At 47.2% G+C, this 14,936-nt stretch overlaps 1 protein-coding gene across 7 annotated transcripts in view; it reads right to left on the minus strand.

Annotated features, from left to right (window-relative positions):
- Positions 1-1,697: 1,697 nt before the first annotated feature.
- LOC148382695 (thyroid hormone receptor alpha-B) overlaps positions 1,698-14,936 on the minus strand; it is a 41,824-nt gene continuing 28,585 nt past the window's right edge. For 6 of the 7 annotated variants that reach the window (XM_088359211.1, XM_088359212.1, XM_088359213.1 and 3 more), the window contains 8 exons: positions 13,035-13,395; positions 10,258-10,319; positions 9,632-9,732; positions 9,420-9,567; positions 9,136-9,341; positions 8,444-8,590; positions 8,120-8,378; positions 1,698-8,045 (listed from right to left, as the gene is read on the minus strand). In XM_088359211.1, the coding sequence (XP_088215337.1) occupies positions 7,795-8,045; positions 8,120-8,378; positions 8,444-8,590; positions 9,136-9,341; positions 9,420-9,567; positions 9,632-9,732; positions 10,258-10,319; positions 13,035-13,090 (1,230 nt within the window). In that variant the 5' untranslated portion in view covers positions 13,091-13,395 and the 3' untranslated portion in view covers positions 1,698-7,794. Of the gene's footprint in view, positions 8,046-8,119; positions 8,379-8,443; positions 8,591-9,135; positions 9,342-9,419; positions 9,568-9,631; positions 9,733-10,257; positions 10,320-11,754; positions 12,662-13,034; positions 13,396-14,936 lie in introns of those variants that run through there. The other variant, XM_088359216.1, reaches the window with a different exon arrangement.

Here is a 14,936-nt window from a genome sequence, read left to right on the forward strand (position 1 = left end):
ATAAACATAAAACAATCGTGAGTAAAGTATCTATTAAAAAAAAGTTGAAAGATTTTGAGCAATTTATCCAGCTTAATTCAAGCCCGTGCAAACAATACGGCTGCATATAAGTAGTTTGTTGTCATGCAAAGGTTGTAAAAACTTGAATTATGTCCCTCCATTGTGTTGCCAGTTGAGGAAATAGGAGGAAACAATCAAACACTCAAACGATCTAAGTCTGGCTGTGATGAAACCAGGCCTGTGAAATCTTCGGTTCCTTGACGTGATCTCACTCTGTATCTGCAGAATGTCACAGCTTGCCGCTATGATGCAAAAAAAACAAGACACATAGCTGGGAGCAATTCATGCCAACTGAGTGAAAGGACTCAAAAAAAAAACAAGTGTCAGGAAACAAGCTGGCAAAAAGTGGTTGACAGCGATACCTTTTATGTTTTCCTGTTATTGCATGAGAAGCTTTCAGCGCAGATATTTTCCTTCCTCATTCCAAGTCACACATCTACGTTCTTCAAACACACCTTCATCCACCATACATCGTACATGAAATTAACTAAGCATAAGACGTGCTTTATAGCCTTATCTGAGAGCCTGTCAACACATCCATGCTGCTTTTTTCCCCCAGAGGAGTGTTGTGAAAAGCTCCTATGATTATTTCCTAAGCAGTACTGGAAACAATGTTGTCTCTGTATCAATAAAATCCCCCCACCATGAATAATGCACAAAGGAGTGAATCCAATTTATGTACACAAACAGGCGATGTTTACTGGTTGCACTTAAATCTCAGTGATTTACTAAAACCCAGCAGGCTGTCTGAAGGTCATTCTGGCATCGTTCTTATTATTATGCTGTGTGTGTCAGTGGTTTAAATCAAGGGTGTGGTGATGCCTGGATTGGGTATCATGCCAATATTATTTTATCGGGTAGTCGAAGAGCCTGGCGTTACCAGCCGCCGATACTTATTGCAAAACACTTTGTAGGGTTACTGTACACAAACGTAAGGTGGGGGAGGCAGCGCTTCAGCTGTCTGGGCCCGTCGTCCTCACCTGACCTGATTTAGGCCCACGTATGTGCACCGGGACAAGGGGGAGGGGGCGGTGATTACATAAGGGCCTCACGTGCCACATGCACATGGTCCAGCAGTACTCGGTGTGCTCATGCGTTATTGGACGCGGCAGTCGAGACAGTGGAAAAAGTCGAAATGGGAGAAGATGTTTAGCCGATCATGTGAGCACATCGTTATGAACACAAAGGGAATAATAATCATGATCAAATAATAATCATGATAAGAATAACGCAAGAATGGAAGCGCAGCTGGCTGAGGCCTTCCCTCTCAACCAAGTGGAAAATTCCTGCAATGACCGAGCAGGGAGCATGAAATGTGTGTGTGTTGGGGGGGGTACACAGAAGGGCGTATGCAGAGGGCGGGGCCAGCACCGACGAGAGCAGCCACACAGGGATTGGCTGAGAAGAAAGCTGCCGAATGAGCTCATGTCCCCCACGACAGCCCCCACCCATCCTTCCCACAATTGCACCCCCCATATCCCTCATGGCCCACTTCGCTCGACAATAACATGCTCACAAGTTACACACTGCTTGTCCTCGGAAGACAAACTGGCAGAGAGAGTTCTGAAATATAAAAAAAAAATAAAATAAATAAATGATCTATTGGGTTTAAATCCACAGAAATAAATATCCAGTCGTGATGTATGAGGTTCATTTTATTAGTGCATCTTTGAAAACAAAAAAAAAACCTAACAGACCAGAGAGGCGCTGAGAAGTCACTTGAGTCACATATTTATTACATAAATATATCATTAAAATAGACCAGCGACAATTACCATAAAAATATCTTCCTTTCAAAAGCCTGACCCACAAAAAAAAGCTTTAAAAAAACAAACAAAAAAAAAACACACACATGGACATTTTGCACACAAACACGCTGATTGTCACACGCGGACCACCACACACACACCTGACCTGACCATGTGTGTGTGTGTGGTGGTCAGGTGTAGATGGGTGGTGGTCCAGCGTGTTTTTGGGTGTTACATGAGAAGACATCACAGTAGATTGGCGGCCATTTTCTTGCGCATTTTGTTTTTGTTATTTATTTGCTCCTGTGCTTTGGCCTTCCTGAATGCCTTTTTTTTTTTTTTTTTTTTTTTTGCATGATGGCACCCGACTGGCTTGCGCATAAAAGAAAAGTCCAAAGTGGCAGAGGTTTCTGTCGGTTCCTGAAAGACAAATAGTGGACTTGGCGCACCCTTGCCATCTGGATCTGACATTGTCAAGGTGAAAAAGGTCCCCGGTGGACTGCTGGCCCCCTTTCACACTGCCTATCATTTTTTTTTTTTTGTTCCTCTTCTATTTTTTTGTCTTAATTGGCCAATTTGAAGGATTCCTCCTGTGATTTTTTTTTTTGCACACATGGCAGACAAACTTTCACATAGACATGGCAATATCTTCCTTTTGCTGGGTTCTGTGTGAAATCTTTTTTTTTTTTCTAGAATCCTTTTCAGTTATTTCTATTTATTTTCATAATCTGATTTTGGTCATCCTGACACACCTCACGGTCTTTGGCACCTTCCATTTAACCTCCCTGAGTGCGTGCAGGGCCAGGCCGTGGTCACACTGAGGCCTTTGGGACGGCCTGAAGAGCATATCTGCGAGGTGGTTTGTGTGAATATTTTTCAAAAATTATTCTTTAAATAAAAAAAGGAGCGAGAACTTCCCAAAGAAGAGCTTCGACATCTAGGAATAAGGAATTCAGCGCGTTGCGACACAGCAGCGTTCACGTAGAGCAGACGGCACATTGGAGACGGTGCCGTTTTCTCGGATGCAAACAGCGGACACACATTATTATTATTATTTTTTTTTTGTACAACGTTAGTGCAACACACAAACATCGATGACGAGAGCGCGAGCGTCGTGTTTTCCCGCGTGGCGAACGACGTGAGAAAGCCAACAAGAAGAAGAAAAAGAAGAAGACATTGCGGTAGGACGTGAGGTCTGGACAGGTGTTTGGACTTTGCTGGTGTCGTGTGAGGCGGCTCGGACCTGCTACAGAGTGTTTGTTTTGTCATCCTTTCGTTTGGGGTTGCTGGCTTTGCATACAACCGAGGACGAGTCGTGTGAGGATGTTGTCGTGAGGCGGGGTACAAACCAGATGGGAGGGAGGGGAGGGGGAGGCCTGAAAACCCTCTTGGAGGCCCGTCTTTTCTAACCTGAGCAGTCGTGAAATCATTTTTTTTTCAAACATTTGCATATGTAAAGCGGACTTATAAAGCATCTCCGGTTCATCCCGTCATTTGTGTACATTCTTTGCTGTCTAGGCATGATCATTCCCAGCCGCTCCTTTAAGTGCTCTTTGTTGGCTTTTGCCGTCCTCAGCGGGATCAAAAAATGTTAAAAATTCAGCAATTATCAAAAATCTGGCTTGATTGAATCTGATGGAAACAAGATTCGAAATTAATACGGTCCAATTTGTAATTTATGATATGAAGTTTGACTCCGGCTGAGGTACTCAATAATCTGAGTGTCCTTGAGTCCCCTGAAAGACGGCATATAAATCTAAGTTCTTATTATTGGGCACCTGACGACGTCATGCAGACATCACTAAATCTCCTGCGTGCTTTTAATCTCCTCAGCAACAATCTTGACTATGAAATATGACCCGTGCTTTCGATATCGACACCGCCGACCGACTCCCTTCGCTCGCCTGGCTTGAATCACGGCGGACACGTGATTAGGTACATTCTGGCACACTTGAGACGGGCCTCAAAAGTGGCTTTGAGTTGGGAGGGGGGGTGTTGGGGGGGCTGACGTCACACAACCGGTATGTCACTCACACACATGCAGAAAAGCAGGCTGGCGTAACATTAAGGGAGGAAAAAAATAAATAAATGATTCATTACTTATTGGAATAATATCATCTGATGATTAGAATGGACAATTAATATCATCATCAATCATAAAAATGAACCAAGTGCTTCAGGAACGCCTTAACAGCCCTTTCCCACATTTTCTAAACCTTATTTCGTGACGGAATGAAGTGTTTTGCAATTTTGAGTAAAGAAAATTTGCCAATTTTGAAATAAGGATATCGTCAAATATGAAAAAAGTCAAGAGCTGTCAACACTTTCCAGACGCACTCAAGAATTGAGCGGGAAAAATAACATTGAATGGCACACATCCAACAATAACAATCGACTCGGCGGCCATGTTTGACAGGAGGAGGCAGATGAGGATGAATGAAGACAAACAGAATAAACGTTTGCGTCCGTCTAAGTTTCATCATTTATTAAAAAAAAAAAAATTCTTATACCTGAGAGAATCCTTCAACAGCTTTCGTTCCCCAGTCACAAAAGTGGTTTGTGTGTGTGCGTGTATTTGTTTGCGCGTGTGTGGGGGCGTGGCCTCGCTGCTCTCAGGTGGGCGTGTCCGAATTATTCAAGTGCTTCTTTCTTTGCTTTGCTATTGCACTCGTTTCAAAGTTTGATTTCAAAGTCAAAAATCCCGAAACACGCAAATCACATTTGCCTCGTCACACGTTTTTTTTTTTTTTGTCTTCGCCGAGACGCTCGTCCAAAGTGCTTGTGAGTTAAGTGCCTTCGTTGAGGATTGGCGGCGTGCCACGAAATACTACTTAGCCGTTAGCGCTCCTTTACATTAACTTAGTCGCTGGGTTGAAAACTTTAAAGCTTCCCATATATCTCAAAGAGATGGGGGAATTTTGGAGGGGAATATATCTAAGACTCTTTTTTGGTGGCCCCGCCCACTGAGTGATGAGAGCACAGAGGCACACACACACGCAGACTTGGCAAAATCCTGTTTAGCAGCTAAAGGCTAAAGGTCAACTTGGGGAGTGTGGTTACCCAAAAGGCACGAAAAAATTGACACATTTTTCCATATACGTGGTTCAATTTTTGTTGGACAAAATATCCAGTAGTAATGACTTTTTCTGTGTGGGTCCAACCACGATAAATTTTGTATTTAATTGAAACTGGATTTGGGTGCAGATTTTTTTTTTTTAACTAATAAATTTAGTTGTGCATGCAGATTGGGTAACCACAAAAACTGAGCTTCACTTTGGAGGGAAATTGCATAATCAACATTGAAGCATGGGAACAAAACATTGTCGAGCCACAGACGTGCACGCGTACACACACACAAGCCTGCATGATAACGGGTGAGGGGTGGGTGGTCAAGGAAAGGGGGGGGGGGGGCGGTCAGGTGACGTCAGTTCATGTGTTGGACGGTTTGGTTGTGTTGACCAGACAATATTTGTCAAACACACACAAACAACAACGCAGGTGTGTGTGTTGTGCCGTCCTCTCTGCTGGTGTGTGGAAGTGGGGAGGGAAGGAGGGGGGAGGGGGTTGGGTGCAGCCCCCCTCCTCCATTCCTATCAGCTACATTCAATACCAGAAACACTCTGCCATGACAAAACTCAAGACCACCGTGGACCCCCCCCCAGGCTCCGCGCAAACACGCCACTAGAGGGCGGTGAAGAGTGACGGGGGGGGGGTTTGTGGATTTGTAACTTGTACGCGCAAAAAGCGCACAACTCTCGTTAGCACACTGCTGTGTGTTTTCCAAGCGTTCACAAAACGTTCGATTCCCGCCTCCCGCGCTCCTTTTCACTTGTGAGGTATGACGAGATTGTGTTTCAGTTCCGTTATTTTTTTTTCTCCACTTTTTTTTTTCTTGCTTTTTTCCAAAGACATATTCCATCATAAAAAAAACACCAACAATTAAAACAATAATAATAATAATAATAATAAAAAGGTTTTCCTGTTTTGTTGGTTGAAAGTTACTCCTGATAAAAGCGGGATTCTGAGTCGGGGGACGGGATGGACAACATTTGCGCACACACGCACACACACTCACTTACAGGATGGCGGTTACACTGCATGCGTGGTCCGAAAGTGACGATAGCTCCTAGTTTTCCCCTCCCAGCCCGCAAAAAAGCAACAAGAAAACCAGGAAAAGCAAAAATAAATCTGTTTTTGTTCAGCAGTCCTTTGAAAAGTCATCTCATCTTTCTCTGAAGGATTTAGAAACATTTATATTTGCCTTGGTCAAACCTGCTCCAGCAGTGGTTCTCAAACTGGGGTCCTCGGTACCTTGCGGGGTCGCAAAATAATTTGCAATAAATCATTAAGGCGTATCCTTTTGAAAAAAATAAGTTACTACATTTGAGTAAAAAAAAAAAAACATTCACAGAATTCTGTATTTTTTTTTTGGGTCAGAATTTGACCACCCTCACTTTGAGCAACTATTTAATTTTTCTAAACATGGTTGAATTGGCATTCTGATTATGAGGGGGGGCAAAATGTCTCCTTTGGACCCAACAAGATTGAGAACCTTTGCGCTCAAGCAGCTTTGCCATTTTTGCGCACACACACAAACACACACACTCAATCTTCTCCCCTCTTCTTGTGGAATTCCAAACCTGCATTGGCTTTTTTCTTTTTTTTTTAAATCCCAACATTGAGGCCTCATAACTGCCTTGTCTCACAAGGAGGGTCCCTCCTTGCCACCTCCACAAAAGGTGGCGTGGCGCCCCCTCCTCACCCTCGTTCGGTGGATGGACCTGGTCGCTAATACTGACAGTTGCGAGTCTTGGGCTGAGCCCGCTGCCTCCGTCGCACAGAGGCCGCTCTTTTATTTTTTTTTACTTGCACCAGTTGTGAGTAGTGCAAAAACAACTCAACAGCCTGAGTGGGGTCGGTGGGGGGGAGGGATGGAGTCTGTGGTGATGGGGGGGGGGGTACTTGGGGTGGCGGCGCTCCTGTTCGTTTCCCAGCGTCCGAGTCCCAAGTTGGACGTTTTGTAGCTTCCAGATTGGAACGGACACTCCCTGGTTCACGCTCTTCCGTGTGGCGTCCAAGCTCTCCTTTTAGACTGCTCCTTGGATGTGTGCGTATATGTGTGTGTTCCATGTGGATTCAAAATCTCAAAGAGACAACTCTTGGTCCCGCGTTTTCTCCGGGGGGGGGGTTGTAGAAAATAAAAAATTCCAAATGTGATGTTAAGGTCTTCCAGCAAGATGGCGGGCCCTCTCGTCTTCTTCAGCGGCATTTCTTTGCAACCGATATCACTGAGGTGTGTGTATGTATATTGAGGTGAGGTAGTGCCCGGAACCAGTGGGGGTATGAGTCCACTTTTGAGGTAAATGCTCGCCATGTTCTTGGCGTGTTTTGCCTGCGTTTGTGTTTATGAAGAAGAAAAAAAAAAAGAAATAGAAACAAAAAGGCAAATGTGTATGGAAGTCTGGAGGAGGACTCAGTAAAGGCCCCGCAGGTGAGGGCCCCAACAGAAGAAGGAAAAAAAATAAAAACAGCCACCTAGCAAGGCAGCCAATGAGGCATTCACGTTACTTTGAGGTGAGGCTATGTGTGTGTTTGCGTGTGTCACAGGCGCCGGTCCGATTACAAAAACAAACAAAAAGTTCGATATGGAGCCATGATCAACGCACAACAAAAAAAAAGGGAGTAGTCTGAAGAAGGTTAGCACCGGTGTCGCTCGGGATGGACTGTAACGGCTCAGATTGACTGGAGGAATTGAGGACTTGGCGTCCGGTGAGGACGCAACGGAGAACCATGAGCGTAATACTGTGAGGAGCCACGGCTGGCGTTCCCGCGGGTGGTGTGTTTGTGTGTTGGCGTCAATCCAGACAGCATGCTCAGACAGAAGGGCCAGCGCCACCGCTGGATTTCCTCTTTTGCTCCACTTCCTTTTTCCAGTTCAGAAAACGTTTTTTTCTTTCTTTCTCCCCCCTGGGGCTCAACGTTTCCGTCACACCTCCTGGTCCTCGAAGACCTCCAGGAAAAGCGGCGGGAAGAGCTCGTTGGGACACTCCACCTTCATGTGCAGGAAGCGGCTGGCGTGGCAGGCGCCGATCATGCGCAGGTCGGTCACCTTCATCAGCAGCTTTGGCCAGAAGTGAGGAATGTTGTGCTTGCGGTAGTTGATGTAGTGCTCGAAGGCCAGCAGGTAGGTCTCCTGGCACTTCTCGATCTTGTCCACGCACGTCAGGCCCGAGCGGTCTGGAGGAGACGCGAGCGGCGGTCACTCGCTTTGCCGTGTGACCAAAACAGAAAATTCACAAAGCGCCTCCAACCTGAGCTCATGAGCAGGACGGCCTGCAGCAGCGCCACCTCGCTGTCGTCCAGGTTGAACTGCGCCAGACTCTTGCCCAGGTCGAAGATGGCGTCCGACACCACGCCCAGCCCGCCGTTCTTGAGCTGCTCGCGCTTGACCGCCATCTCGCCGCTCAGCGTCAGCGTCTCGCTCTCGGGGTCGTAGCGCATGGCCGCCCGCAGCGACATGATCTCCATGCAGCAGCCCTTCAGCAGGATGATCTGGTCCTCGCAGGGCAGCTGGCGACGGAGAATGTCGGCAACGTAGCGGCGATTCGCTTTACGTGCGGGCGGGGAGGGCTCACCTCGGAGAACATGTGCAGTTTTTTGGCAAAGTCCACCACTCGCGTGATGGCGGGGGTGATGATCTTGGTGAACTCGCTGAAGGCTTCCAGGTCCACCTTGTCGCCGTCCGACGTGGGCGCCACCGGCGACTGGCCGATTTTATCCGGCTGGGCGGGAGCAAGCGTAAACAAACCACGTCAGCGGGATGCTTCAAAGCGGAATAACACACATCTCCTTCCTTCTTGTTGCCTAGCAACAGCTGCCAACCCGAAGTGCCTCCCGCCGGTCCCCCCCAGTGAGTGAAATGTCAGGTTGGGCTCGCCGAAGTGGCGTGATGTCAGAGACACCCAAGCAAAGGAGAATTCGCCCAATCCTGGACGAGGAGGAAAAACAAATGTCGCTTTGGGAAAGAGAGGAGAGAGGGAAGCGATTAAAGGAGGAAAAGCGAGAGGAATTAGTAGCCCAGGAGGATTAGCGTGAAGAAAGACTGCGAGGAGATGAAGTCAAGATGGGACGCAAGCTCGCTCTTTTTTGTTCTTGCCGTTTGTTTATCCCGCCGAGCGAAGAACAGCTTGCGCGCTCATCTCTGAGGGCCTCGGCTTCACATTCCAGGGAAGCGGCGAGATTAATTCACTGACGGCAATCCCCCTCCCCCCTCTCGGCCCACTTTTACAGACACGTGGACCAAAGTATTGTGACGAGGCTTTCCTACCAGGAATTTGCGCTTCTGCTTCCACTGGGCGCCCTGAGCGTTGGTGTGCCGGTGGGCCTCGGTCACCATGTGGATCAGCTCCCACTCGGAGCCGCTGGGCTCGGGCCGGTTCTGCAGCGTCTTGACCATCTCCTCCTTCTTGCGGCGCTCCCGGTTTTCCTCGATCAGACGCCGCTTGGCCACCCTCTTGGAGTCGTCCAGCACCACTGCGAGAAGACGACGACGCATTTACGCGGGTCAAGGTACCGCTAATCCAGAAGATAAAGACCACGATGAAGACTGACGGTCCATGGCCATGCCCACAGCGATGCACTTCTTGAAGCGACACAGCTGACACTGGTTGCGAGTGATCTTGTCGATGATGCAGCACCCTTCATACTTGCACGAGTAGGCGGGGTGCAAGTTCTTCTGGATGGTTCTGCGGAAGAAGCCCTGGAGGGGAGCGCGAGGTGTTATATTCTCAGCTTGGGAGGAACGTTGTGGCGAACGGGTCTACCTTGCAGCCCTCGCAGGTAATGCAGCGGTAGTGGTAGCCTGTGGCTTTGTCGCCGCACACCACGCATGGCTCATCCTTCTCCAGGTAGCTGGGGATGTACCCTGGCCGAGCGAGAGAAAACACAAATAATCACGAAAAGACCAACAAACCGAGGTCATACGATACGACGGATCGGGAAAGCGGATACAAAAACAGAGACGAGACAATTACGCTGGAAGCCCACGGGGAGCGAGAGAAAATAATAATCACAAATAAAGCCGAGGAGAAGCGGACGAGAACGAATCGGGAGTAAAGTCAACAAAGACCTCAGATAATCATCATCGCGGCAGGGGGAGTTGAGGGAAAAAAGAAAAACAGGGTGCAGATCAGGGCGCCGGTGTGTGTGTTCGGAAAACTGGCGAGTACATCCTTGACGGAGATGAAGCGGCTTCCATCAGGGGTAAATCAAGGTTAGAACATTTCCCTGCATGCCTTGAGGCACCTTCATTATGCTCTCCAAGACTACAGTTTTTTTTTTTATACAATAAAGGTCATCCAGATGGCCTTTTGCCACGTAGGATTAAGCGAGCTTGATACTCGGGGAAAGTATGGAAAAAAAAAAAAATGGAGTCACGCAGCTTACTCACCCGTCATACTCTTAACCGAACATTGACTGTTCTTCCTCTTCCTCTTTGGGCCATTGAGCCACCTGGGTGAGTGAGAGAAAGTCAATCAATAAATGTGTACGACTTGTTTACATTGCCCTCTAGTGGCCAAGGCGGGCACACAATCGCGGGGTTTTTCTCGCATAGCTAGCCGAGTCATCTTGGCTCTTTTGTTTTGGAATCACCTCTGTGTCAAAATAAATAAACCCATTAGCAGGGCGGGGACGTAGCGGGAATTCCGAGATCCGAGTTGCCGGCGTGCACAAGCCGCCAAGTCAAATTCAGATGTAAATTCTGGCAGGGAAGCAAAGCGAGCGCAGATGGAGGAGGAGTATGGGGGGCGTTTGTGACAAAAGCCTCAGAAGAGGATCAGCATGCGTCAGAGATGGAAGCGATTCTCAATCCCTGGAGTCGCTCGGCTCTCGGAATCCGTCGTCTTGCCGTCACATCAAGGTCGTTTAACGGCGGCTCGGTGGAGGGGAAAGAGAGTCCCAGTTTCTGACGCCACCCCGAGAGAAACACTTTGGCGTCTTATCGTGAGCCATAAATGTCCGTGACATTTCTAGATGGTGTCACGCTGGCTTCTGTTCGGCTTCAAAACTTTTTTTTTCTCCTTCTGATGCGTCAGTCAACACTGTCGAGAAAACGAGGTGATTAGCATTTAAGAGTTGCCGCTTGGATTCAAACCATCAAATGATGTCTCACTTTGGCTTTCCTTTTAAGGATATTTTAATTGGCATTTAGCATCATCGGACCATCGGAGCTGGCAAGAGCTTCCGACAACTATTTCGGCGACTTCCAGAGTGACGGCAACGTGACACTGAAGACATTTCGAATGCCTCGAGTGTCAAAAGGCAACTCAAAAAGTAAAGGTGAATCATATTCCAAAGCGCCATCTAATGGCCAAACACATAGCAGGAAAACCCGAAGTGTGTTTTTTACGAGGACGTAAAGCCTTCCGAGAGCACCTAAGCCCAAAATAGCCATGATGGAAATATAAACACGGCCCGCTAGCCAAACATGAGCTTAGCGTCTCTGCCGCAGCCAACAGGCAGGGTGACTTCAAAACAAGCCTCAGCTTCAACGTGGACGTCACATTTTAAAACAAGCCTCGGTTTCAACATGGCTGCTTTTGTTGACATCAAAACATGGATGATTATTTTTTGGCCACCTTATTTATGATGTCGCTCTGTTTGCCACGTGCTTGTATATTTTTTTTTTGCAGGTTTGTTTTTGTCTGTGCAAATTCTTGTTGAAGACAAACATGAACGGGCCTGCACGAGCGGAATGTGCGTCGTGGTCGCAAGTCGAGTCACGGCGGCGTTTTGCAAAACACCAAACGTCATGAGGCGCGGTTGGAACACGGCACTGGGATATGCGTGATATTGCTCACGTGTCTTCTCCAAGTAACCTGAGCTAAACCCCCCCCCACACACACACAGCAGATGTGCAGAAAAGAAAGAACAATAAAGTTCTCACCTGGTGACACAGCAAGGTGATAAAATGTGCATGTCAAAAAAAAATCCCCAAAACAAATCAATCCGACGTCTGAGTGGAGCGCCGGATTATTTCCGCCGTGCAACCTTAGCGCTGTCTGGTCTAAGTTTAACTTGCTCATCAAAACGCACCCCTGCGCAGCTTCCCACTAAGCTCCGCCACCGCCGGCTCCTGATTGGCTAACGCTCGCCCTTTTCCACCTGACCCGAGGAGTGACTACATTCGATGAGAGGGAACTTTCCGGATCTAGCTATAATAGGTGCAAAATATGCAGACCATATATAGATTTATAGCTTTCATGTGATTGCGGGGGTGAAAAGTACAAGAGAGGAACAGAGTATTGATTATTAAAAAAATGCCTGAGAGCGATCGATCATGCAGTTCTGTGGATGTTTTGAAAAGCCGGCTAAGTAAAAGAAATCATCATGACCCGAGACATGTGACCGTCACTGATGCTGGGAGGGGTGCGTGACATTCAAAGTATAATGCCGCCCTTGTCAACCAATTACTGTACACATTTTCTACGGGAGAGACGTCACGCAAGTTTCAATACCCACGTAATCTTCTCACAATTTTCTCAAGGTCTTCATGTCATTTCTAGAAGCTATTTTCCCGAAGTGGCGGAATATTTACTCCCGAATTGCTTTGACTGAGTCGATAAGGAAAATGGCCACTGGCAGCGGAGGTCAAAATTGCTTCTTTGACCAGGTAATTGCTATCGCATCATACTGAGGAGAATGATTTTCATCCAGGGAGCATGTCCAGATTCTCTTTCCCGTTTAATTACGCCACCTTTATTCAAGGCTGACAGTCGCTCGCCTGGAGCGAACGCCGCTCACGGCCCGACTGGATATTCAAGCCCCCTTGGCGCACAAAGCGGCCATGATGTAATCAGTCACACAATCCGCAGCGAAGGCGACGCATAACAATGCTTATTAGCGCTTCGTGACAGGACATCCTCGCGGGAAGGAAAACCTCGAGCTTGTTTACACTTGCGCGACTTGCACGAGAACGAAAACACAGAAGTGAAGTGATCTCACGTCATCAAAGTTGCTTCGAAAAAGCACGTGCCGACAAAATGTCCTTGGCAGCGTTTCAAACAGGGGCATCCACACCTTTTGTCTACACGGAAGTTTATATTTATATTTAATCATGCACAGAAAGTATTCATGTCGGGGTATTTATTGATCACGAAACGTTGTGTCTCTTTGCGTTTGGACCGGCCCGACCGGATATACCGGTGCAGAATGCGCTCGACTCACCGTTTCTCTTCGCCCTCGAGTGGGTTAGGCTCTTGCTCCTTGGGCATGTGTTCCATTCACCTCAATTCCATCCAGCAGCCAATCACGAGAGACTGAGGCAAGCCCCGCCCTCGGATGCACGCTTGTCATTCGACACTCGGGACGGGTCGATCGCCGGAAGATCGCAGGGTCCGGGCTCTGGGGTTTCAAGTTGGGGGGGTGGGGAGGGGGAAAGGGGAGGGGGTGGCGGTGGTCCCCTGAGGGAGCAGACCCCTCGTGGCGTGCGGTACGAACGACCTCGGGCCTTGATGAATGACCTCGCAGGTTGTTGTTCGTGTCGAAGGTCGACCTCAAAGTCGTGGAGGGGGAAGGTCGATCCAGCCTACAAGACGACAGAACACATTCATATTATTATTTTGGGCGTCACCCGACAGGATTCAAAGAAAAATGGAAATTCACTAAATGCAAAACAGGGAATACATTACAGCAAAAAAGCATGAAAACAAGAAAAAAAAAAAAAAAAAAAAAGAACAAGACAAACATCGACCAATTATAACAAATGAGGTGTGTTGGTTTGTTATATCCGTCACGACATAACTGATGTATGCATGCAAAAATAAGTGGACCAATGATTGATCCCTGAGGAACACCATGTTTAACTGTCGTAGTTATATTGAAACTGACACTTGACCCACATGCTGACAATGAGTGTACAGAAGTTGCCCGAGTTGGTTTCAATTTGTACCAACCTTTTGTTCAACTCGTTTAATGACACACTAGTGTGACGCAACTTCACATCAATCGGAGTCATCGTCCAAATCACTCCGGGATAGTGAAACAATCAACGGTATTATGACCGACGGTATGATACTGCTGCCCGGCGGCCAAGTGGCACATACCAAAAGGAGTCACATGACACACAAACTCTTTCATTATGATAAGTTGGGTTTAACGAGAGAAGCTCCATACTGGAGAGCGTCTCGCACAAAGCGCCGCGACACGCTAGTGTTTGTTTGCGCCGCAACAATTGGCCACTTATCGCCACGGGAGAGCGGGAGGACGGCGGACAGGCGTCTTTGTTCTTGCTTGAGTGAAAGAAATTCTTGCAGAATAGATGAGCTAATGTTCTCGTTTGGTCATGGCTAACAAAAAGGCAGGCGGTGAGGGCAAAGAGGGCATGGCGGGCATTGCATTCAAAGAAAATCTATATTTGAATGGAATGGATTTTGGATATCCATAAATAACTTAAGATGGTAGCTAGTAGCATGCTGGTGTCACTCTCAATGGAATGAAACAGAGTAGCACTGACCTACATTTAGAAGCTAAATTTATTCCAATTAAATTGTAATTTTTGTCATTCTCTTGGCTGCGTGGTACACGTGGAGCCTTTTTTTTTTTTTTTGTCCACTCAGATTTATTCCCCAAAAAAAAATGGTGGTCTATTTTTGTGGAAAAACTCCCCCTGCTCATTTTTGGAAGAACTTTTACTTTCCAGTCGGGAGTCCTTGAACGTCATTCCCTGAAGTCACCATTCGTACTCGTCCGCTCCAAGGTCAAACGAGACAAGAGTTTGGCATGGAGATAACGGACGAAGAGGCCAACGCTCACACGTGCCGAGGTGAAATGAAGATAAAAACTCATTACGGGTGAGGGCATGAAAGGAAAAGTTGAAAGGAGAACTCGGAGGATGAAGGCAAAACCGAGAGATTTGAAGACGGGCAGATGTTTTTGCGCTCATCTCCATTTGAAAGTGTGCTACGGATTTGTGCGGAGCACATGGCGTCATATTTAATGAAGATAAATGTGTTGACCACATCTGTTTACAATATTATAATACAACGCAGTGACAGGTTGATTGTGACGCAAATTAATCATATGCTTGCGATTGACCGAAATACAGAATGAAATAAATCAAAGTGGAAA

Source organism: Syngnathus floridae, chromosome 18, assembly GCF_059516105.1.
Source record: "Syngnathus floridae isolate MCC-2025c chromosome 18, RoL_Sflo_1.0, whole genome shotgun sequence".
Taxonomy (NCBI): Eukaryota; Metazoa; Chordata; class Actinopteri; order Syngnathiformes; family Syngnathidae; genus Syngnathus; species Syngnathus floridae.